This window comes from Schistocerca serialis, chromosome 1 (assembly GCF_023864345.2).
Source record: "Schistocerca serialis cubense isolate TAMUIC-IGC-003099 chromosome 1, iqSchSeri2.2, whole genome shotgun sequence".
In the NCBI taxonomy this organism is placed as follows: Eukaryota; Metazoa; Arthropoda; class Insecta; order Orthoptera; family Acrididae; genus Schistocerca; species Schistocerca serialis.
This window is the reverse complement of record NC_064638.1, coordinates 21,306,713-21,332,976: the sequence shown is the minus strand read 5'-3', so window position 1 is coordinate 21,332,976 and position 26,264 is coordinate 21,306,713. Positions and strand designations below refer to the sequence as shown.

Here is a 26,264-nt window from a genome sequence, read left to right as displayed (position 1 = left end):
GTGTCTGATTCTAGATTCAGAGGGCAAATAGCAAACTATCTGGACCCAAGCTTGAAGCAAGTGTTGCAATTAATAGTGTCTCAGAGCTCTTACAAGAGTGCTCGACTTCAACTGTCTTCACATTTCCCTGTTTGTGTACCATATTGTCACTACAATTCATCTCTGCTCAACTGACTTTCCTTGCTATGCCACGTGCCTGCAAATAGGGATGAAAGCACACAGGTTGCGCGACCAGTTAGTGCACCGTGTCATCCCGAATCACAGCTAGTGCTAGACTACACTGGTGTGCTGGCCAGTTAGCACGAGGAGTTAAATCTTGTCCTCCGTGCTTTATATCACAGAAGCGGCAGTCGTGCCCCTCCTGTGACACAAAGTGTTTCTGCTGAGGCCAGCACTGACATGTACAATCAGTATGTCTGCAAAACTGAAAGTCAAACAAGCAATCTGTTCCTTATTTTAAGAGTCAGTGTACGAATGTCAATGTCGTACTTTCAAAGCCATTTAGTATTAATCACTGTGTGAAGTCAGTGTTGTAATCAATGTCAAAGAAATCTCCAAACTCTTCTCATATTTGGCAACCAAAAAACTTAAGTTTTTGACATTTTGTAGATTGCTAATTGCAACATGCACACATGCAATTAAACATGGGAGCTTAAGTGACAATTTTGAACAGATGCATGTGTGAACTGTTAGGTTTTTTTTTTTTTTGTGGCGCACAACTTCAACGGTCATTAGCGCCCAATGTGAACTGTTAGGAAAGCATTAATTGAAAAAGTCACAGACAAACCTCTCAGTTTACAATGATCACAAAATCCCAATTTTTATGAACTTCCAGTATGCTGGAGTAATTGCAGGCTAGCCCAGTATGCTGGAGTAATTGCAGGGTAGCAAATTGTGTTAATCACTACAATGGAAAAATGACCAAAGTTGCAAATTTAACTTTCATTTACTCGATGACTACTTTTGGGTCATGGCCCATTTTTAAATCATCCAGATATATGACTACGATATTGACTATATGGATGATTCCAAAATGGGCCCCGATCCAAAATTAGTCAAGTAAATAAAAGTGAAATTTGCAACTTTGGCTGCTTTTCTCTTGTAGTGATTTGCCATTTCTCACAATGTTACAAAGATAGTTTCATTCAAAGTATTGCATTCAAAGGACAGTCAAAACATTTGTGATACTGACTTGTTCAATCTTTTTGGGTTGCAATACAGGACAACATACTTTCTGTGAATTTTTCTGTACTTCAGGACAGTGTTTCAAAACTCTGTGCAGAATTCAGTGAACTTTTTCAGAACAGCCTAGGTAAAGCAACCAATTTTGAAGTGTAAATTATACTGAAGGCAACTACCCAACCACGGTTTTGCTGGGAACAGCCCACCTCTCAGGTAGGTAGAGAACAAGTGGTGCAACAATTATTAACCTGACAGGACAAAAGCAATCACTCCAATGCATTATGAAACTGTGACAAATTAAGACTGTGTGCTGATTTCCAATCAATAGTGAATCCTCAAAGAGTGAATTACTCATTTCCATTACCATGGCCTGATGAATTGATGGATAAGCTAAGAGCAGTTCACTTGTTCTCTAAAAAGAGACTTTCAGTATGACTATTTGCAGATTTAATTACACAAGTAGTCTTAGAAATATTTTGTGATCAACACCCACATGGAGTTAGTCTGGTTTTTACGTCTGTCTTTTGGGAGTGCTTCATTGCCTGCAATTTTTCAATGCTGTCTTTAACAGCTGACTGCTACAGTGCCTTTGTGCACAAACTATGTAGACGATATTGTGGTTTGGGTCATACTCCCAAGGAACACCTTTCTAATCTTAGGTGTCCATTTCAAGTTTATTTAATTGAAATCGAGTTTGGCCTTATGCCCAGGGCATCCACCCTTTTAAGTCTCACTTGACCGCATTCGTGATCTGATATGCAAGGTGTGAGACAGGAGAAATACCCTCAGACTTCATGAAGAATGCAAGAATTTCAATTCAGAAAGAAGGAAAGTGCTGGCTGGTGGGAACAATGCTGTACCTTCAGTTTAATGCGTTGTGGTTGCAAAATACTGAAACAATGTATTTATTGAAGAATAGAAAAACTGACTGAAGCCAACCGTGCCAAAGATCTCTTTGCATTCCAGAGAACTGTAGGAAAACGTGAGGCATTATTGACCGTACATCTTTCCTTAGAAAATAGGCTGAAAAAGGCAAGTATATATTTATAGCATTTGTAAATTTAGAGAAAGTTTTTGACAATGTCAGCTGGGTGGCACTCTTTGAAATTTTGAAGGTAACAGGGTATAATATATGCATCGAAATATTATTTACAACTTTTACAGAAACCAGATTGCAGTTACACGAACTGAAGGACATGAAATGGAACCAGTAATGAAGAAGGATGTGACACCAGGTTGTAGCATAAGTTATTCAATCTGTACACTGAACAAGCAGTAAAAGAAACCAGTGAGAAACTTAAGTCCAGGGAGAAGAGATAAAAACTTAGAGGTCTGCCAATGATGATGTAATTCTGTCAGCAATGGCAAAGGACTTGGAAGAATAGCTCAATGCAATGGATACTGTCTTGAAAAGAGATTATAGGATGAACATTGCCATCTCCAAAAGTAAAAAAAAAGGTAATGGAATGTAGTCTTGTTAACTCAGGCAATGGTTGGGAACTAGATTAGCAAATAAGATACTAAAAGTAATAGAAGAATGTTGCTACTTGGACAGAAAAATAACTGAAGATGCCTGTAGAGAGAACATAAAATGCAGTCTGGCAACAGTAGGACAAGTATTTCTGAAACAGTGGAATATGCTAATGTCTAACATAAATTTAAACGTTAGGAAGTCTTTTCCGAAGGTATTTGTCTAAAGTGTAACTGTGTACAAAAGAGAAATGAGGACAATAATCCGTTGACACAGGTAGAAAATACAAGCTTTTGAAATGTGGTGCTATAGAAGAATGCTGGAGATAATATGGGGGTAGACTGAGTAACTAATGAGGAAAATAAAATTTATGCTAGAATTGGACTAAAGGGGATCAGTTTTGATAGGATATATCCTGAGGCATCAAGGAACAGTCATTATGATAATGGACGAAAATGTGGGGAGTAAAACTTGTAGAGGAGGACATAGGCTTGTGCACAGTAAGCTTCTTGAAATGGATGTAGGTAGCAGTAAATATGCTGAGATAAAGAAGATTGTACGGGATCGACTAGTGTGGTGAGATGCATCAAACCAATCTTTGGGTTGATATATTTAGTATTAGTATTAGAGGGGTTTGGGGGCGCACGACAGCAAGGTCTTCAGCGCCCGATCAGTAACATAGTGAGACAGGTGTCAAGAAAAACACTCAGAACAGTTACATAAAACGGAGCATAAAACACGGGGAAAAATCACTGAAAAATATGTGCTCACCCACACCGAAGCGTGGGATGAAGCAGGGCGTCAGCAGTAAAACATGGACAACACAGGAAGAAAATGGTAGAGGGAGCTATAACAATGTAGCAGATGGAAGTGACTGGCTGACCACAAGGAAAAAAGGGAGGAGTCAGCCACTCTGCAATACACTAAAACCTCCAGCCTAAAAGTTTAGGCCAGAGTCCAGACACATCACAAAACTTAAAAACCCTAGACACACACGTCTCATCGTCAGCTAAAACACAAGGCAGATCCCCATCAACTTGTGCTTCTGCCCTTGCATCACGGTATAAAATGCAGTCTGTTAAAATGTGCCGGACTGAGATGTGCACACCACAGGCGTCACAAAACGGAGGATCCTCCTGCCGTAATAAATAGCTATGCGTCAGAGGACAGTGCCCAATCCGCAGACGTGTGAGCGCCACCTCTTCCCGCCTTAGCAACCGGCAGGAGGAACGCCACGGCCGAGTGGTTGACTTTACCGACCGCAGCTTATTGGCCGACACCGCCAGCCAGTCGTCCTCCCACAACGCCATGCACTTCCTGTGGAGTGCAGCGACGACTGGGGATAGGACACTGGACCACATCCTGCTCTCGCAGGCCTCCTTGGCAGCCCGATCAGCCTGTTCATTGCCCCATATGCCGACATGACCAGGCACCCAGCAGAAGGATACCTCTTTACCCCGCTGTTGGGGCAAGTACAGTTGGTCATGTATCAACTGGACCATCTCCTCAGTCGGGTATAGGCTCTGCAGTGATTGTAAGGCACTAAGAGAATCGGAGCAGAGAAGAAATTGATCGCCCCGAACACGATGCATCTGCTCCAGTGCCTTCAGGATCGCGTGGAGCTCCGCTGCGAAAACGGTATATTCAGCAGGGAGGCGAATCCGGGCGACACGATCAGGGAACACCACAGAACAGCCAAGGAAAGTCTCCTGTTTCGAGCCATCAGTATAAACGACAGTGAAACCATGATGCACATCTAAAATGTTAAAAAACAGAGATTGGAAAGTAAAATCTGGTGTGCCATCTTTCTTAAAACGAGTCAAATCTAAAATAAGTTTGGGACGCCGGAGGAGCCAAGGTGGAGATCTGCTCCAACCGCGACGTAAAACACGAAGACCAGCCACAGACATCGCAGCGAGGCAATCCTGTGCGCGAATCCCATAGGGCTGCGTCGCACGTTGCCGGTTATGAAATAACCGTGCCAGAGGAGGCTGAGCAACGGTATGGTATGCAGGTGTGTAGGGTGTGGACAAAGTTTTATACGCCTGGCGTACCGTAAGTAGCCGTCGCCGCATATGATGTGGCGGTTCACCTGCCTCTGCACAGAGGCTTGGTATGGGGCTAGTTCGGAATGCCCCAGTGGCCAACCGAAGCCCTTCATGGTGCACAACGTCCAACATCTTTAAGTAAGTAGGCCTCGCAGACCCACACACCGTGCACCCATAATCGAGCCGAGATCGCACAAACGCCCTGTAAAAATGGAGCAGACAAGTCCTGTCAGCTCCCCATGTACTGTGGCTAAGACATTTTAAAATACTTAAAGCCTGAAGCAACCGCCGTTTCAGGTCTTTAAGATGAGGTAACCACGTCAGCCTCGAGTCAAAAACGAGACCCAGAAATCTCACCGTGTCTTTAAAAGTAAGAATAGTGTCCCTCAAGCGCAACTCAGGAAAGGTTAAAAGTGAACGAGAATGGTTAAAACGAACACATACAGACTTCTCGGTGGAAAACTTAAATCCACTCTTCTGCGCTCTGTCATCCAAACGCCTAATCGTAAGTTGCAACTGACGAGTTGTCGTTGCAAGGCTTGAAGAAGAGCAGAACAAAGAGAAATCATCCACAAACAAAGAACACTGGACAGGACTTTTCACTATGGACGTAATGCTATTAATAGCGATGGCAAACAGAGTCACACTTAAAACGCTACCCTGAGGGACACCATTCTCCTGCTCAAAGCGATCAGACAGGACGTCACCAATTCGGTATCTAAAATATCGTGGCGAGAGGAAAGACTGAATAAAAAGAGGAAGACAACCACGAAAACCCCATTCGTGAAGCTGCGCCAGGATGAGACGCCTCCAAGTGGTATCATAGGCCTTCTCGATGTCGAAAAATACACCTAGAAGGTGATGACGGCGTAGGAAAGCTTGTTGTATAGCCGCCTCCAGGAGGGCAAGGTTATCGAAGGTGGAACGAAACCTCCTGAACCCACACTGAAAGCGACTAAGGAGTTGCCGGGATTCTAACATCCAGACAAGGCGGCGGTTTACCATCCGCTCCAAGGTCTTCCCTATGCAACTAGTGAGGGCAATACTACGGTAGCTACTGGGGCCCGTGCGGTCTTTCCCAGGTTTTAAAAAAGGGATTAAAACTGCCTCACGCCACGCGTCAGGATAGTTACCCGACGCCCAAATGTCATTAAAAAGTGCGAGGAGGAGTTCTCTGTTGCGCATTGTGAGGTGCCATAGTATACTGTAATGGATCCTGTCATCACCAGGGGATGTGTCACGAGCTCCAGACAATGCAGAATCCAGCTCCCACATAGAGAATGGGCAGTTGTACACTTCAGGAGAGGTGGACTGGAAGTTCAGATTACATCTCTCAGCAACCGCTCTATGGCGCTGGAAACCTGGATCCTGACTGGTTGTTGCAGTAACTGTGGCAAAATACGCCGCCAAAGTCTGGGCAATGTCTCGCGGATCTGTGTGGAGAGTGCCGTTAGTCATTACAGCAGCAATGGGGCACCTCCCTCCTCTGCCCGAAATTCGCCGGATGGTCTCCCACACAATGGAACTTTTGGTGGAACGATTAATGGTGTTCAGGAACGTTTGCCACGACCTCTTCTTGCTCTCACGAATAATGCGGCGACATCTTGCCCTCGCCACCCGAAAGGCTGCAAGATTCTCAGCAGTCGGCCGACACTTGAACCGATGCAGAGCCGCACGCCTGGTCCTGATTGCAGAGCGGCAGTCGGCACGCCACCAAGGCACAGGTGGCCTTTTCCGGTAGCCTGTGGACTGTGGAATGGATGCTGCAGCGGCGTGGTGGACCGTGTGGGTAATATGATCCACCCACATCTCAACATTCGCACAGTGTCCGAATTGGGCCAACTGGCTATAAAGTGTCCAGTCAGCGCCACTGAGCACCCATCGTGGTGGTCTCCGTTCGGGGCGCACGCCATCTGGCAGGTGAATCCAGATGGGGAAATGATCACTGCCGTGCAAGTCAGTGACCACTTCCCAGTGAGCACTGGCGGCAAGAGCAGGAGAGCAAAGCGAGAGATCAATGGCAGAGAACGACCCAGTCGCCGTGCAGAAATGAGTACTCTGTCCTCCATTGAGCAAGTAGGCACAGGATGACAGGAGAAGCGTCTTAATTGCTCTACCCCTGGGGCAGGTAATTGCAGAGCCCCAAAGCACATTGTGGGCATTAAAATCACCACAAATAATGAATGGCTGGGGGAGCTGTGTAAGAAGGTCGGTGAGGGCCACTTAATCAAGAGCATCATGTGGGGGCAAGTAAAGTGAACATACAGTCAATGGATGACGCACGTGCACGGACACAGCGACAGCCTGTAGAGTCGTCGTAAGTGAGAGAGGCGAGGAGAGGTAGTCTGTCCTGACGAAAATACCTACGCCTCCTCTAGCTCTCTCTCCACGCAGGTCGTCCTTTTTGTGGAGTGTATAGCCTCGTATCTCAGGGGAGTACGATGGATGGAAATACGTCTCCTGGAGACAGAGACACAGCGGTCTACCCTGAGAAAGTAGACGAAGTTCCTCCACATGCGTCCTGAACCCTTGCAAGTTCCACTGGAGTATGGGAGCCATCTATGTTGGGGGTAGCACCTTCATCCTGTCTCTCCGACGGGGCGGGGAGACCGCAGCAGGTGGAGGGGCAGGCGTGGGACGAGATGAGTGCCCCACACATGCATCGTATTCCATCAATTCTGGGGAAGAGTCAGATGAAGCCTCGCGTAAAACATCCGCATGGTCAGATGGTTTACCACGGGATTTGACCCGCTGTTGCTGCTGTACAGTAGTTTTCTGTGGTTTGGTGGACTTTGAGGGAGCTGATGTGGGAGTAGTAATTGGCGCACTGGGCTTGGGGACAACCTCAGCTGTTGGAGGCGCGAGGGGCCGGACCAAGTTCGCCACTGAACCTTTGTCTGCCGTTCGAGTAGGGGCTACTGGCTCTGAAACACCGGCTGCGGTGCAAGTGCACTGACAGCAGCAGGTGTTAGTGCCAACACTCACCACCTCAGTCTGCGTCGAGGCATCGACTTTTGGAGTAGGCTTCTGTACCAGGGATGCAAAAGATGTAGCAAATGTGGGAGGTTGCATCGACTTATAAATCTTCTTGGCCTCACCATAGGGGATACGCTTGGTCATTTTTATTTCCTGGACCTTGCGTTCCTCTAAAAATATGCGGCAGTCCCGACTCCAAACAGGGTGGTTCCCAGAGCAATTAATACATTTAGCCGGAGACGAGCAACCAACTCCTTCATGAGCAGCCTGACCACAGTTTCCACAAGTCGCTTCGCCTTTACAGCCGAGGGTGGTATGCCCAAAACGCTGGCATTTGAAACAGCGCATCGGGGCCGGGAAATAAGGCCTCACACTAAGGCGAAGGAAGCCAGCTTTAACATGTTCAGGAAGTTTTGTGCTACTGAAGGTCAGAATAAAGGAGTCGGATTTGACAAGAGTGCCATAAACCCTCTTCATAATGTGTTGGACATCAACGATACCTTCTGGAGCCCACTCACGTTGCAGTTCTTCCTTGGGAATATCAACTAGATCCCAGCACGTCACCACACCTTTGCTATAATTCAAGGTGCTGTGCAGTTCAGTGTCTATGGCATACTCCCCAAGGCATTTAGCAGCTTGCAGGTTAGTGGCTTGCTTGGAAGTGGAAGTTTCCACGAGCAAGGTCCTATTACGCAAACGCTTCACTGATTTTAAGGAGCCACAGATGCCCTCCAGACCCTTTTGTATATAGAAGGGCGAAACCTTCTCAAAACTACCCTCCTTCCGTTTCACAATGAGAAACACATTCGGATTACCAGAATGCATTCTGGTACCTAAGACTGGACTTGTTAAAGAAGCGCCGGAGTCAGGGGGACTGACTGCACGGGCCCTCTTAAGAGACTGGGTGTTAGAACCTTCCAGTGGCCCACCCTTTCCGCTGGGAGGAAGAAAAGAGGATTTCGAAGGATCCATCGTGGTCCCACGAGCAGCTAGGGAACTAGAAGTCCACCTAGACAGAGCCCCACATGCCTAGGTAAGCCTTATACAACTGAGGTGCGGCAGGTTCCCCAGAGGTTGCCTGCTATCGACTGTTCCACCTCAACAGCCATGCATCTCATCAGCGCGCAGCACACCTTGAGATTGAGGTTTTTTTTATAGAGGTTTATTCCATCCTCGCGATCCGGGCGGTCAAGCCAAGATCCCCATTCCCTGAGACACACAACGTTCCACCGCCGCGCCGCACGGTGGTCGCTGAAGTATGCTCAGAGGTTACGGTGACGGGGGACGGGCGGCGCTTACCAGTCCCCAGCTCAGGAACCCTGGGGTCGCCAAGCCCGTACTCAGCAAAGGAATGCTGAGCCCCTGGGGGCCTTTGGATTGATGCTCATCCCACAGCCCTCCCCACCACCACCACGAACAGCAGCAGTAACCACTGTAACTGTACCTGATGATATCACTGGATCAGCACATTCAACACTGAGCACTGAACGGTGTGTTCCGAAACACTAGTACCTATAGCATCACTGCCTATCCCGCTTTACCGAATAGGTAGGCCTCCGACCTCTACGAGCAGTGACAAGGCACAAAATTTCCATCTTGACACCTACTCCCAGTTTCACTGTCTTTCAATCACTTTCCACAGATGTCCATATCGGAAGCACGTGAACTGCTGACCAGCTTCACCATTTCTGAGATGCTCATTCACAGATGCCAGACTGTAACAACCCTCCCTTTGTCAAAATCGAATATGTTAGTGAATTTTCCTGTTTGTGGCCCATATTGTCACTACAATTCATCTCTGCTCAACTGCCTTTCCTGCTATGCCATGTGCCTGCAATGCCACTAAGCAGCATTCAACAATGGGCAGTGCTTATAATACCTGGCTCATCAGTGTATATTAAACTAGGGAAATGAATCTGAAACTCTAAAATGTGAAAAAGATTGTACCACAAGTCTCTTGTCACACATGTGGCAAATATTGATATGACTAATATATAATCAAATAGGCAATAAAACTGAACCACAATCAGCTTAAGATGAGTTTGGATTAAGACAGAACAGAGACACGAGGAAAGCTATCACAGTGTTACGACAGATTACGGACAAACTGCTAGACGTATGAAAACCATTATTTATTGCATTTGTAGACCTGCAAAAACCCTTTGGCAATGGTTTAGTGAAGATTATGTCTAGCACTGATCTACAGTTTGGAGACAGCTGAATTGTATACAAATTGTATAAAAAACAGAGAGGCATCATACAGTCAAAAGGCAAGGAGAAAAGAGTACTTAACACACAAACTGTCACTAGTTTGTTCAACACATATACTGACAGAGGTGTTGAGGAAAATGTAAAGAGGATATGGAAGGGGTTGAAAACTAAGGGAATGGAAATCATCATAAGACTTGCTGATGACATAGCCATTATTAAGTATAACAATGGGCAACTGAAAGAAAAGGAAATTTGAAGAATGAACATTATCTTGTAGGAGAAATATGACAAGAAAATTAATATAAAGAAATCCAAAATAATTATAGGTAACCAACAACATATTGCAGCAGGCATTATAATTAATGACATACCACTCAGACAAGTACCTTTAACTACTTTGCTAGTTCAGCTTACATAAATAGCTCAATTACACAGGCAAAAGCAGCCTTTTATACGAAAAAGGTACCACTTACAGCAAAGAACCTAGTTGTACAGATCAAAAACTGATTTACTAATGGTTCTGTCTCGAGTGTGGCCTTGCACGACTCCTAAATGTGGGCTATTGGTGCAAGCGACAAGGAATATCTGGAGGCATTTGAAAGGCGGTGCTGGAGAAAAATTTGAAAGATCTGCTCACTACAGAAAATAAGATATTGATTAACTGGCCACCTCCACTGTCAACAGTTTTCTTGTTAACATAGTGGATGGAACGACCTGAGGAAAGAAAGGAAGAAAAAGACCTACAGTCCAGAACTGCTGATGGATTGGATGTGATAAGAGCATGCTCAAGTGAAGAAGTGAAGAGAGTAACAGGGAACAGAGAGGACTGGAGAAGAAAAATCTTCAGACTGAAACCTAAGAAGACTCCAAAATGAGTAACACAGGGTTCTCGGCATGAACACTATGTTCTCATGCTGCTTTATCCATAAATGCCAGTGTAGTATGACTACAATGCCACCATCCTACATATATGAGTGGATTCAATAGCTAAGAATATACCTTGTAGTGCAATGAATTATGGAAGCAACAATTTGTTAAATGTCAAAATAAATGGCACCGCTTTAAAATGTTTCCAGTGGTTTCCTGATGGTACTTTGGGCAGACTAAGCAGCTGGGCTTGTTTGCTGGGTCATGCGTTCATACTTTTTAGAAGAATTAGTAGCAGAGATTTCTGTCATCCTCAGAATCTTGACAACCGAGACAAGAGTACTGAGCCCCGAGACGCACGAAGGTCCACTGCCAGACACAGTAAAGGTCACTACACAGCGACAAGTCTCACAGCAACAGGCACCGACGCACACTACTGTGTTTCCCAAATATGATGCAAGCTATTGATGAGTGAGTGTCATTCACTCACTCTACTGCACTGCCTGTAATTTACATAATGTGGCACATTCATTACACAAACACCAAAGGATTATGGGTGGCTAAACCCCTTTTTTCCTCTTAAATCTGGCCAACAACAGGTCAGATGTACATCAATTAATTTAATAAAGACTACACAAGAATTGTGAAAAAAGACAGGTTTTAGTTGTAAGATCCCAACATGTCTACAAGACTAATATTACTTAACTGTAAAATACGTATTCACTCCATCCCCCTTCAAAAAAGAACACATTCACCACACATATTACAAAAGGTAATGGAGATGCTGAGTCATGATAAGCACAACAAGAAGACTTTCACAACTAAAGCTTTCGACCATTGGCCTTCATCAACAACAACAACAACACACACACACACACACACACACACACACACACACACACAGCACACGCAAATGCAAACGCAACTCACACACAACCGCAGTCTCAGGCAGCTGAAACCACACTGCGAGCAGCAGCAGCACCAGTGCATGACGGGAGTGACAACTGGGTGGGGGTAAGGAGGAGGCTGGGGCGGGAAGGGGGAAGGATAGCATGGTGGGGGTGTGGAATGACGGCTGACGGCTGTGTAGTGCTGGAATGGGAACAGAGCTGGATGGGTGAGGACAGTGACTAACGAAGGTTGAGGTGAGGAGGGTTAGGGAATGTAGGTTGTACTGCAGGTAATGTTCCCACCTGCACAGTTCAGAAAAGCTGGTGCTGGTGGGAAGGATCCATATGGCATTCCATCTTGAATTTTCCATTGTTTTGTTAAAAATTAAACAATGGAAGATCCATGGCTGAGCAAAAGTAATTGTATGAGGAAATGTCACTACTCATTGAAAGCAAGAGGCACTCGTAAAAGGACAATAACTAAGAGATATGTAGACTGGGATGGGTGTTGGGGATATGGAAGACATGTGGAAAGAGGAAGAAGCAACAGGAGGAAAGCTATGAAGTTCATATTGCAGGAGATTTTTTTTTTTTTTTTTTTTTTTTTTTTTTTTTTTTTTTTTTTTTTTTTTTTTTTCCATATCAAAATTATGTTACTCTTAATTTTTAAGTGCTACCTGCTGTCTGCTAGCAGGTACTGATAACAGTACAAAACATACTACTACAAACAGTTAGTTTCGAGCCAGGTTTAAATTGGAGTATAGGTGCCTAAGTTACCGTATTTACTCAAATCTAAGCCGCACTCGAATCAAAGACGCACCTGAAAAATGAGACTCGAAATTCAAGGGGAGAGAAAAGTTTTAGGCCGCACCTCCAAATCAAAACGAAGTTGGTCCATTGTAATATGAGACACAATTTAGGTCGAATGAATGATGATACAGCTACAGCAGTTTGGTTCGAGTCTTAAGCTTAGCAGTTAAGCTTTACCAGGTAGCCATTACTATGCATCAGGCGCTCCGTCCGTATTTATACGGGTACCCTTCCTTTTTCACGTGCTTCGTCTGGTTTGATTTGATTGCTTATTTTTCTTTGATCTGATAAGTGCCATTCTCTTTGTTATAGGTGTTTACGTCACTCTAAGCTGAAAATGCATTATTGCGACCTGTCGCCGCTCGCGGCATGGCTTGTTTTTGTGCGCGCTACCGCCGCTTCCAATTTAAAAAAAAAGAGAGAGGAATCGTCTCATTAGCGAAACAATGGCAAGAGACTGCTAGTTGCTGTTACTTACACTGCTGCTTTCTTTGATAATAATCAACAAGAACCAAATAATAGACTGCGTGTGATAGAAGATGTTCTGAACGAGAGTTTAGCGAAAATTTTCTCCGTTTGAAAATCTTTGCAGACGCCTCTTTAGTACATTACATTCTGCACAGAAATTAGAGTCATCTTAGATTTAAAAATCTAGTCAGTTGTCGTGCTTCATTTCTGACTGTATCACTATTCGGCGTAAGAATAATATGAATATAAACATGGCAGGATGTGTATATTCTTCCGTATTTGCTGTTGTCTCACTCTAGTTTCGTAGTTTATTAGGCAGACAGGATTTAAATGAGATAGCAGCAAACACGAAAGAATACATGGAAAAATGTTTATATTCGTATTACTCTTATGGTGAAGAGAATACTGCATGTGATTCGCAATTCATAAAAGTTCCTATTAGCAACCATCTCTTGTCACAGGTAGGAAAAAATTCAGAATGTAGAGTTGGCCTTATTGACAAATAGTCTTGCAAGTCGGATTTTTGTAGTATATTGAAAGGCTGCTACATTCCAAGATGAACAATACGGATTTTGTATTTACTTTGTTGGATAATGTATGAAAATGCAGTGGTCGAAACTCGGGGCGGAGAAAAAATCTCGTCTTCCACCTTTTTTTAAATTTATTTACTGACGCAGAGGTTTTGGCGCCAGTATTTATCTTTGTGCCTGCAAAGTATGCCTCTGTAGTGCTACATATATTCGACGGCAGAAGTTAGTTGTGGCGGCACCTACCAACATGTTACAGAACTTCCATTTAGTTTGCACTCGATTCTAAGCCGCAGGCAGTTTTTTGAATTACAAAAACTGGAAAAAAAGTGCGGCTTAGATTCGAGTAAATACGGTACACATTCACTGCCCCACAAAATCAGAAGGTCATGATCCCAGGCACTGTCTTCTGCACACTAAGTCAATGACAAGAGCCCCGTACATTCGATAAATGTGAAAATAAGTACATAGCAAAATTATTTATTACCTCAGGAGCTAGGTTCTGCAAATGTAGAATTAGACCTGGCACACACAAAATATGTATTAAAAACATTGTCATCAGTTTCTCTGAAAAATTTGCAGATACTAGTGGCCGCAGTGCTAATGTTATAATTGCTGATAGTGACACATGTTTCAATGTCACTTTTGAACGTCCAAGACCTCGTATCAACAGTGTCTGGAAAAGAAAAGAGGAGTCAATAACTGCAAAACAAGAACAAGAACATAAACAACGAAAATCTATTTTCGTCAAAAGTCACATAAACAAGAATGACAACTGTACTAGTCCTTTTTTGAACTAAAGTGCTCACACTCATGCTTGTACACGCACACACGGTTCTGCAGCTTGTCTAGAGGGGTTGCGACGTGTGGATTAAATATCTCTCTGTGTTATACAGGGTCTTGCACACGGTCTTTCCCTCTTCACTTGTGATCCTCTGCTGTCATCCCTATTTCATCTCTGAAATCTGAAACTCTCAACAGCCTCCAGTGCCTTCAATTTATGTAGCTCGTATCTCGTTAATTTCCCACTTTTCTGCAATTTCTTCGCCTTTAATCTCCAGTTTGATAACTAGTAAATCATTGTAAGAGACCACTTCTGTCCCTGGAAATGTCTCAATGTTTAAAATTTGGTTTTGTAATCTCTGTCTTACCATTATATTGTCACATCAATTTCATTCTAGAATTAAATTTTCGCTCTACAGCAGAGTGTGCGCTGATACGAAACTTCCTGGCAGATTAAAACTGTGTTCGGGACCGAGACTCAAATTCGGGACCCTTGTCTTTTGCGGGCAAGTGCTCTACCAACTGAGCTACCCAAGCTGGACTCACGCCCCATCCTCACGGCTTTAATTTCGCCAGTACCTCGTCTGTGAGGACGAGGCGTGAGTCCAGCTTGGGTAGCTCAGTTGGTAGAGCACTTGCCCGCGAAAGGCAAGGGTCCCGAGTTCGAGTCTCGGTCCGGAACACAGTTTTAATCTGCCAGGAAGTTTCATATCAGCACATACTTTGCTGTAGAGTGAAAATTTCATTCTAGAAACAATCCCCAGGCTGTGGCCCAACCATGTCTCCATAATATCCTTTCTTCCAGGAGTGATAGTTCTGCAAGGTTTGCAGGAGAGCTTCTGTGAAGTTTGGAAGGTAGGAGACGAGGTACTGGCGGAATTAAAGCTGTGAGGACGGAGAGTGAGTCGGGCTCGTGTAGCTCAGTTCGTAGAGCACTTGCCAGCAAAAGGCAAAGGTTCCGAGTTCGAGTCTCGGTCTGGCACACAGTTTTAATCTGCCAGAAAGTTTCGTATCAGCGCACACTCCGCTGTAGAGTGAAAATTTCATTCTAAGTGTTGTAATCCTCGACTACATATGTGACGTGCAATGAGAGGACATCTTGAAGTATTCTGAGGAGCCATTTCTCTGTGTGTGGTCGGCAGTGATGTTGAAAGGTATACTAGGCTCCCCTGCAAAACTTTTTCACGATCAGAGGTCACACACCGAGTCACGATTCAAAATGATTTCTTCCTCGAGTAACCTCGCAGTTTCAGGAGTTTTGGCGGTCGACAAAGTTTTGGTGACAGTACAGTGGGTGAGGTAGTCAGTGCAGTTTATTATCCACCAATTTCTGCTTGTCAGCTTCTGGAGCTTCCCTGAGAGGACAATTCTAATTTGATGGGATGGTGCTGCTAAAGGTGGAATTTGTGCTACGTGCCTCAAAGGTAACTGTGACATGTGCTTCCTTTGCTAGCATTCCTTACAGTGGTATCTATAGTGTTAAACAGGTCGGTAGAGGCCCGGCCGGTGATACCTGCATTTAATTCTGTTTAATGTCGGAGTGTTGGGGGAGGGGGGGGGGGGGTAGGTGGGGGTGTTCGAGGGGGGGTAGGGGTCTTTAAGATAGCTGGCCAAAGATGAGATGGGATGATGAGCAACCATTCTTGCCCCATCAGATCGTGCTTCCTCTAAGACGATGTTCTGTTTTTGTACACGAAATGTATTTGTAACAACAAATATGGACAACCGTCAACTGTATAATCAAATGACGACAAAGAAAATTTGTGCCCGACTGGAGATCAAGTTCAGATTTCCTGCTTATCACAAGCAGTTGCCTTACCATTTGGCTATCTGTGCACAACTAACAGCCAGACCCAAACTTTCATATGTTGTCAACCATGTGTCCACAACCTGTATTTGTACATCCATTACATATATTCCCATACAGGGGAAACATTTCACTTGAAAGTTGCTTGCCCACTGTCGGAGGATAAATCTGGTACTGCAGTTCCTGTGTTATTCCAAATTACACTGTAAAGTTCCTTCGGACATGCATCCACATCCAAAGGAACTTTGCATTGTAATCTGGAATAACACAGGCAATGCAATATCCCTTTTTTTCTTGTAAATACCAACAACGAGTTGCAAAAAATAAATTTTATTTCCTTACCCATTTCAGCCACCTATCACCCTTCTTCAGAAGATTAGAATTATCACATTACTAGAGAGCATCAAAAATATGTAGCATAGTACTGTTGTCAAATGGAACATAGTACATGTACAAATACGGTATACGGAGACCAAACAACAAGTGTAGAAACCAAGCAAGAACTCTTCTTGCATGATTTCTGCACTTGTTGTTTGGTCCTCTTATATCACATTTGTAAACATATATGATCCATATGACTACAATACTGTGCAGCACACACCTCCATATTTTTGGCACTCACTAATAATGCAAGAATTCCAATCTTCTGAAGAAGAACATCACGTGGCTAAAACTGGCACAGAAATAAAAATTTTTTTGTGCCTCTGGTAGCTGATTCTTTAACAAAAATACTTACAGTTGATACACGGAAATGCCACGTGGCTAGGGCCTCCCGTCTGGTAGACCGTTCGCCTGGTGCGAGTCTTTCGAGTCAACTTCACTTAGGCAACTTGCGTGTTGATGGGAATGAAATGATGACGATAGGGACAGCACAACACCCAGTACGTGAGCGGAGAAAATCTCCGACCCAAGCGGGAATCGAACCCGGGCCGTTAGGCACGACATTCTGTCGCGCTGACCACTCAGCTACCGAGGGCGGACACAGTTGATGAAGATGCACGGAATACTAAATGTTCTGTTCATTAACTGGAATTCTTCTTTCGTCATGTTCTCATTCTTCAATGCTTCTATGGTTTTCAGCAATGCTGTATCTTCCCCCTGCTCAGCAGTAATACCATTTAATGCAGCAATGACTAAGATTTCGTCTGCCCTGGAGTGTTCTGCTAAAGGATTCCTTGTAAGACAGCCATCATCCTTGTGTTTGCACCTGTTTTTGCATACCACTGACTCAACATATTCCCAAAGCTTCAGTGCCCATCTCCTCAGTCACACCAACAGATCCTTCCCTTCAGACTAGTCAACCAGCGCAGAGAGTAATACTCTGTCACTACCGTGAGTTTTTTTTAAATGAATACAGATGGAGCTTTCTCTATTATGGAGTGGCCCCTCTAGGATTTTCAAAGTACTAGGGAAGCATAAGCTATTCCCTTTTCAGCACCTTCTGTGGTTTGTACTAGAACTACACCTATTTCATAACCCCTTGCCTCAGTAGGAAATCCTGTTTCGGCACTCTTGGCATACTACCTGAGGACTGTAGATGACGTCAGTGCCACCTTAAGGACAAGGAAAGATCTTTCTCGCACCTCATACCAGGAAAATCTGACACCTCCGTGCACTAGTTCTTGCAAGGGATGTGCCTGGTACAAAAGTCTTTTATGAATCGGTGGCAGTACGAGAATATTTTGAGATAACTTCTCACATCACATTTGTGCCAAGGATTGTTAAAGTTTGTGACTGCTCTTATTTTCTCCCAATCAGAACAGATGCCACTGCCATTCTCTCGGTGCCTCAAGATTTGTATTTCTTGGGTGGCAAAGATGCACTTTTTCCAGATTTTGGCAGAGGTTTACAGTCTAAGCACACTTCAATATGGTTTTCAGGTGGTTTAAATGTTCTTCAAATGTCTTTGAAAACATTACAATGCCATCCAGACACCAAACATATGCATCCATTTAAGGTGACAAAGCAGGCTGTCCATCATATGTTCAAAGAAGGCTACAGCAATACATAGTCCATACAGTATAACTGTGAACTCTCAGAGGCTGTCAGGAGTTATGTTCACAGTCTTTTCCATTTGGCTTCATCAACCTTCGATTTGCCAGTAGCCATGCTGCATGTCCACTGTAGAGAAATACATTGCTTCTATCAAGCAGTCCAGGATACCGTCAATGTGCAGCAATGGGTAGATATATATTTTTCGTAATTTTTTCCAGTCATCAGTAGTCAACACAGAAGTGCCATGTGTCCTCCTCCTCCTCATCCTTCTCCTTCTCCTTCTTCTTCACAGTTACCACAGGAGAGGACCAAGGACTCTCTGAAGGTTCAGTAATCATATCTTGCAGTATCTTCTCCACTTCCTCTCCCATTACCTGTTATTCAGATGGTGATAACCTATATGAACACTAGCTAATTGGTGGATAATTCCCAGCATTGATACAGAGTTTTACCAAAGGTCGTTTAGTCCGTCTCTTCATTGCTCCAGATTTGAAAGTATTCAAAAATTTGCATAGAATGACTATCACTCATCTATGTTGTTCCTCGGTCAGGCCAGATCCTACTGGCAGTTTGATAGTAGCTTCCCCCCTTATGTTGTATGAAATGGTAGTGGAGCATGACTCTTTGTTGACAACAGTAAGCTGCCATTCCTCAACTGGTTCAGCTGTCCCTATGCACATACCTTCAAGGATAAGTAGTTTCTGCTGATGAAAATTAGTGTTTAAAGTTCTCGCTGGGTGTCTACAATGCCTATGACTGTCACTGGCATATATTTTTCTTCTGGGAAAACGAGTGGCATTTTGCAGTCAATAAAAACTTCACAGTTTAATAGATTGTCCAGACTCGTTGTCAATGGTGGGATATAAATGTCTTCAACGGCAAACCACTGCCCACAGAAATCTTTGAAAGGGCTTAGTCAAGATGAAGCTCTAATCTTCCAGTCTATGACCATTCGTAATGCCTGTAAGAAGTCCAATCTGAACAGAACATTATGACTATGCTCTAACAAAACGATGAAGTGAAAGAACAGTCATTATTGAAATACATGTTACTGTCAGTCAGTTATATTTACATTTTCGACTTTCAACATAATTGCTTTAATAACACAAAACATAAGTCTTCTTTAGTTGCAAGTGATAGCATCCCACATCACAGAAACAGAAGTCCCTGAGTTGACAGGCTGAAGAGGCTGGTCACCTTTGATTACACCAAAGAGATTTCCTGACATCGAGGTAACTGTCATCCAGGCAAGATTTTCCACCTGTGGCAGCCTCAACTCCACAGACAATCAACTTGCTTAATCTTCCTGAACTTGGCAGCTAGACAAGTGGCTAGTGCTTCTTTACAATGACACTGAAAAGCTAAAGTGTGCATGAAAGGTGGGAGGGGCTCATCCAGGGTATGGCGATGAGCTTTCTCCCTCAGATCTATTACAATCATATGCAGTTGACTAGTGTGAATGGAACCATCACTGAAAAAATTGTCTTCTCTTTCTGCTTTAGCATAAAATGTGTCAAGAGCTTCCACAGTGGAAACATAACTATGTGTTGTTCTCTGTCCTCCAAAGGTCTGTTCCTCTGTTAGGCATTATATTTAGCAGAAGAGTTGGTTGTACCTGCACTGTTTCGGTGCTCGTTTGTCATTTAACAGTTGCAGCATAAATCTGAGTTGGCCGTGTCCATTCTTTTTGGCACAGCTGACTGGTGGCAGAGATACATACATAAGTTCGATACACTACTTTGTCAACATTCTCTATTACCTACTGTTATATGGGCTGGAAAGTTAAGGCTGCTCTCTCTTGCTTACTCAGTCTGACAGTTATGGCTACAATAAAATGCTGTCTCTCTTCTCTTACAACCTGGTATATGAGAGAGGTGAGCTCATGGGGGTCATCCACAACTGCCATAGAGACCACATTCAGGAGTCGGCCATATGGTTTTTTATCCAACTCTTTTCTGTTGCATTTCCTCAATGCACTGGCACCAGTTGATGAATTCTTCTGTTGCTGTGACATCCTTTACCAGAAGAACTTGGTACCCATCCCACGTAAGCCAGTGACACTAACGACTGCACCACAATGCATCCACCAATGCTCTTGGAGATACACCGGTACCCACAATAAACCCGAAACATTCCGGTGTTTACTGACCTCATCTATTTATACAACTTTCTTACACAATTCTTAACTCAAATCTTAGCGACAATTAAATTATGCTCTGTGCAAAATTTTGCCAGGCAGCTTCCTCTTTCATTTCATTGCCCCAGTCCATGTTCTACTATTTTTCCTCTTCCTTTTCCTACTACTGAACTCCAGTTACTCATCACAATTAAATGTTTGTCTTATGTAACTTCCTGAATTTTGCTTTATGTCATCATACATTCTTCCTGACTCTTTACTTGTGGAGCTTGTTGGCATATAAACTTGTAGAACTGTGTTGGGTGTTGGCTTATGTCTTGTCTTGGCTACAATAGTGTGTTCACTACACTGTTCGTAGTAGCTCACACACATTCCTATTTTCTTATTCATTATTAGCCTGTTTCTCTATTATCCCCATTTAATTCTGTGTTTACACTCTATTTTTCCTGGTGATGATATTCTCCCGAGCACTCTTTGCTCAGAGATCAGAATGGCAGATTATTTTACCTCTGGAATATTTTACTGAAAAGAATGCCATCATCAGTAAGCTGTATAGTAGAGCCGCAAGCAGTCAAGAAAAAAGTAGTGGCTGTAGTTTTCCCTTTCTTTCAGCCTTTCACAGTACCAGCATGGAAATGCCACGTTGGCTAATGACCTAGTAGATAGTGTCGGAAGTTCCATATGGCTTTTTGCGGATGATGCTGTAGTATACAGAGAAGTTGCAGCATTAGAAAATTGCAGCGAAATGCAGGAAGATCTGGAGCGGATAGGCACTTGGTGCAGGGAGTGGCAACTGACCCTTAGCATTGACAAATGTAATGTATTGCGAATACATAGAAAGAAGGATCCTTTATTGTATGATTATGTGATAGCGGAACAAACATTGGTAGCAGTTACTTCTGTAAAATATCTGGGAGTATGCGTACGGAACGATTTGAAGTGGAATGATCATATAAAATTAATTGTTGGTAAGGCGGGTGGCAGGTTGAGATTCATTGGGAGAGTCCTTAGACAATGAAGTCCATCAACAAAGGAGGTGGCTTACAAAACACTCGTTTGACCTATACTTGAGTATTGCTCATCAGTGTGGGATCCGTACCAGGTCGGGTTGACAGAGGAGATAGAGAAGATCCAAATAAGAGCGGCGCGTTATGTCACAGGGTTATTTGGTAACCGTGATAGCGTTACGGAGATGTTTAGCAAACTCAAGTGGCAGACTCTGCAAGAGAGGCACTCCACATCGCGGTGTAGCTTGCTGTCCAGGTTTCGAGAGGGTGCGGTTCTGGATGAGGTATCTAATATATTGCTTCCCCCTACTTATACCTCCCGAGGAGATCACGAATGTAAAATTAGAGAGATTTGAGCGCGCATGGAGGCTTTCCAGCAGTCGTTCTTCCTGCGAACCATACGTGACTGGAACAGGAAAGGGAGGTAATGACAGTGGCACGTAAAGTGCCCTGCACCACACACCATTGGGCAGCTTGCGGAGTATAAATGTAGATGTAGATGTTGGCTAACATTACAAGGCCATAACAGTCAACCATCCTGACTGTTGCCTCTGCAACTACTGAAAAGGCTGTTGCCCTTCTTCAGAAACATGTCTGTCTGGCCTCTCCAGAGAGACCACTCTAGAATGGTTGCATCTACGGAACAACATTCTGTATCTGAAAAAGAATATTCCTGCCACCAACTTAGCATTGACTGATGCTGTGCAATTATTAGAGGACACTGAAACACACAAGTTAAAATCTTGGAGGAGAGATTGCCATCTGAGAAGTTAACATACATCACCAGAAACAACAAAAGCCCAAAATACATCTTCACACAGAATAGAAAAACAGTAAAGGTTCATAATATCAAGTATGTATGTGAAATAAATCAGACAACCAAATGGACAAGACTGAATTGTGAACTGTAATAGTGTCAGGAAAAGTGCAGCAGACATTCCATGTAACGAAAAATATTCACAAAAAGAAGGTACGCTCAACTGAGATTGAGCTAAGAAATTAACTGTCAGTGACACAGCTTTACAAAAACCTTGCATTACCATCAAGAAAAGGAACTGAAGAAATGGAGAAAAAGTTACAGTCCCAAGGAAAACCTTAAGCCAAGAAAAACCTACTATGCAGACCACAAAAACATACAAAACACGTGGAAGAATGTCAGATGTTATATGAAGGTCAAGGGTCAAAATTCTTAAAACACAACTTAAGCTGTCAACACAGCATTCACAAAGAGAACATTTACTCACTTTAAAAGCTCAGTAGAAAAGGTAACTTATGCAGAAAATAGTTTACTAAGATCACTAAGCTACAGGCGATTATTACACTGGTCAACAACAACAACAATCCTCCTTTCAGTTACAATAACAATACACACTGTTCCTGGAAGGTAATTTGCCCTTACATCCAGATCTGATTTCAAAATTTCTGTGCCAGCCTCAGTTTTCATGTAATAAATGGTTCGGTAAATGCTTCCAGCAGTCTACGTATTATAAGTATCTGACAAAATGATCAATTCTCACAATAAGACTTCCAGGAAAGAAACAACCTGCAGCATGCAAAAGAATCAAAGAAATGAGTAACATAAGAGTAAAGAAAGGAGTGGAATCATTTCTAAAAACATTTCCTTCTGGTTTCTCCAATACTTTGGATATTCTGCCTCAGGAACACTGTTTCATAAGGACCAGCAGTTGTCAGACAATGTGGTGGTACTCAATTTGTCTTGCTAACATTTGAGAAATGTCCTGCTGAAATCATTCTCCATATTCATCACTAAAGGTGCCAAGATTATCCGGGAACAAGTCCAAATGATCATTAAAGAAATGTAGATTATGTGACACATTACATCCAGTAAGGCGGTATGATATTAATAGTTCTTGAACAACATTGTGACATTTCCCTGCCTCACGGTTGCCTAAAAAGTTCTTGCAGACACTTGTGAAAGACAGCTATGCCACTCTTTCAACATGACTCAACAAATCACGGAAACATTCATCAGACATTAATTCCATAATTTGCATTCTTGTAAATACTCTTCCTTGTATTTTTGCTTCATCAATCCTTGGAAACTTCTCACAGGTACATGAATCCATTTGAAGTTTTGTCTAAAGCTTTACAGAAGTTTTTAATGAGACCCACCTTAAAGTGCAGTAAAAGTAATGTCACATTTTTGGGATCAACAAGAGCAGTGTTCACCTCATTCTTGTGTCCAGCCAGTAGTTCATTTCAAGCAGGCCATTCCTCCTTCAATAACGCCTCTTTCTTCTCTCTCTCTCTCTCTCTCTCTCTCTCTCTCTCTCTCTCTCTCTTTCACTCCCTGTCTCTGCTGACACCCACTTTCATAGGAAGCAGCAGCGCTTTGTTTTGTTAACCCAAGCTCCATGCCAAGAAGGAATGCAGTTAACTTCAGACTGCCACATGTATGCCACTTGTATTTCTCAAACTGGGTAAGAGTGAGTAGCAGGTTAAAGTTCCCACATATCACCTTCAGATTAACAGCATGATCAAACAGAACAGAAGGAAATTTATTCCTACTGCAGATAGGCACTGTTTTTCAGATTGACTTTCCTGAAATCTTTGGATGAGTGCCACTCATTTACACTGAAATTTTGGCCAACAGTCTCCATAAGGAACTCAATATTCACGAAAACAAATGGTGGTCACAATAAAAAGCCTCTTTCATAGTGTAAAGAATAATATTTCATGCTTTTAATGTCAAAGCTAAATCTTAGCCTATTGCTTCGACAAATTTAAATCATCAACAAGATCACCAAGGTAAAAATTGCAGCATATTTGATTCACAGAGATTTTAAAATGCTGGGTCAGCATACATATCTCCTTGACTGTCTTCTGGATGTTGACCATTGTATTTGTTGCACTCATAGTTGCATTGTCAGGAGGCACAGGTATCAGAAATTCTTCACTGTGACATACAGGTCTTTTAGCAGATGGTAAATTAGAATATTGACCTTTATTCTTGATTTCAAGCGGATTCCAATTATTCTTCTCCGACAAGAATTACAGTCCACTGTGTCATCCATTGCCCCCCCCCCCCCCTCCAAAAATCATAGGAACAGCAAGGGACATGTGATGTGAACCTTACAACCAGCCTGTAAGGGGTTTAGTACATGACAAACAGATTATGTGGAGGAGCCCAATTCTATTTCTGTTCACTAACTTAAATAATGTTTGTAGCTCTTCTTTACAAGATGATTAAGTTTCCATTTTTGCAATTTTGGAGTTCATTCTCCACAGATATAACAAAAAGAATTTGTGCTGTTTTTATAAGTACAATGCCTTTCTTCACCTGAATTACTACAAAACACAATGCACAGGCTTTCACAAACTTTGAAAGGCAAGAAGTCACTTCCAACAACTATCAAAACTCCTCAATGCAGAAATACAAGTGCCAAAAAACAGAATTTGATTCTGTGTGTTCAAGCACAACTCATCACTTTGAATGCAGCCAAACTCCTTTCATTTCCCAGATCTAGATTTCTGAAATGAACTGTGGCCACTTGTAATAACGCCTTGTACATTTTCAATTATTTTTCAAAAATTAAATCTGCAGAATATTTAAGTTAACCCACAAAAGGCTAAGCAATAATGGCATTTTCAAGGATTTTGACAGATAAAAGGCAGTGTGCCACAGGAAAACTGAGGCTGATGGCCTAAAGCCAAGTTCATTTTCTAATCAGGAAAGAACATATTTCTTCATATTCTTTGTAATAAAAATGTTTCTGACAAGTGTTATTAGATAGGAAGACACAAAAGACAGAAACACTGTAAAAATCAAGATGTGCAAGACTCAGGGGCAGCAGCGGTCTTGTGAAGAAAATTTTTGGATAGAACAGAAGAAAGAAGCAGCAGGAATCAAAGAACATCACGAGTGGACCAAAACAGTCCAAAGTTGGCTCCAGGAGAAGTGCGTCCAATCAGTGTTTTTTTTTTGCCATTGTGAATTTATGTTAATCTTGTAGATAATTCCTAATTTGTTCAACTTTTTTGACTTTATATTAATTTTCTTTTGGCTCAATTTCTCTCCAATCTGTATCAGGTGACACTGCATTCAAAGCAACTTTTGATCACTCCATCACTTTTCAACACATTTTACTTATCTCCCTAGCAAATACAGGACTGTATTCACATTTACCAAATTATGTTAAGTTACACTTAGATCGTTTTTTGAGGCTATTCTGTTTCTATAATTACACCATCATATTTTCTAACTATACACTTGTTGTTTGTGTAAACCATGTTATACATTTACCACATTCCCCTTACACTGCCCCTCCAAACAGATCTAACTTTGTGATAAATATGTGCCAACAAGTTACACAGTTAATTACAACTGCATATTTACATTACATATTTTAATTAACAAGCAATACAATTAGGTTCACACACCCCACAAAAACAAAAAAGTTTACACAGTGTCAATTGTGTATATGCAAACAAATGGTGCAACAGCACAATAAAAATGTGAGTAACATATACCTATCTGTTGTCAGTTACTGCACGTTCTTAAATTGTTCTTAAAAATCTAGTACATTACCTTATCAAGAATAACTAAGTTATATAATTTGATCTACAATATTTCCAACATGTACCTTTAATGTTAAATAAAAGCCCTTGTTGAACAAATGTCCCATAATATTGGCACAAAGTTGATTCATTCCAGATTTCAGCACTTCCATATGCTTTGCTTTTAGTATGAACCACGTATTAGTTGATGTAAAGGCCACTAATGTATGCAGATACAACAACATTGTGCACATATCTGCTGGGTATTCTGGATGCAGATCATCCAAGTAAATGCAGCATTTCCACAAGATAGTCTTCATATGAGAGATCCAGGCCAACGCATATTCTTTATTTAAGGCTACACCGACATAGCTCAGCTTCACCGAGTCACTTTCAAGACTAGAAACTAAATACCTGAAATAAATGATGTAAAAAAAGTTATTCATTTCAAACACAAACAACAGGTATAGTAAATGAGACTTCTGTCTGTAGGCGTATAAGAACTTACCACTCAACATTTAGTGTTTCAGAATAGAAACAGATACAACAGAAATACAGGTGCACAAA

General features: G+C 42.6%; 1 protein-coding gene across 2 annotated transcripts in view; it reads right to left on the bottom strand.

Moving 5' to 3' along the window:
• Positions 1-26,264, bottom strand: part of LOC126460849 (ubiquitin-protein ligase E3B) — a 297,274-nt gene that overhangs the window by 231,124 nt on the left and 39,886 nt on the right. For both annotated transcript variants that reach the window (XM_050095948.1, XM_050095949.1), the window contains exons 3-4: positions 25,784-26,111; positions 13,938-14,126 (exon numbers count right to left, since the gene is read on the bottom strand). In XM_050095948.1, coding sequence (XP_049951905.1) covers positions 13,938-14,126; positions 25,784-26,111 — 517 coding nt within the window. The remainder of the gene's footprint in view (positions 1-13,937; positions 14,127-25,783; positions 26,112-26,264) is intronic.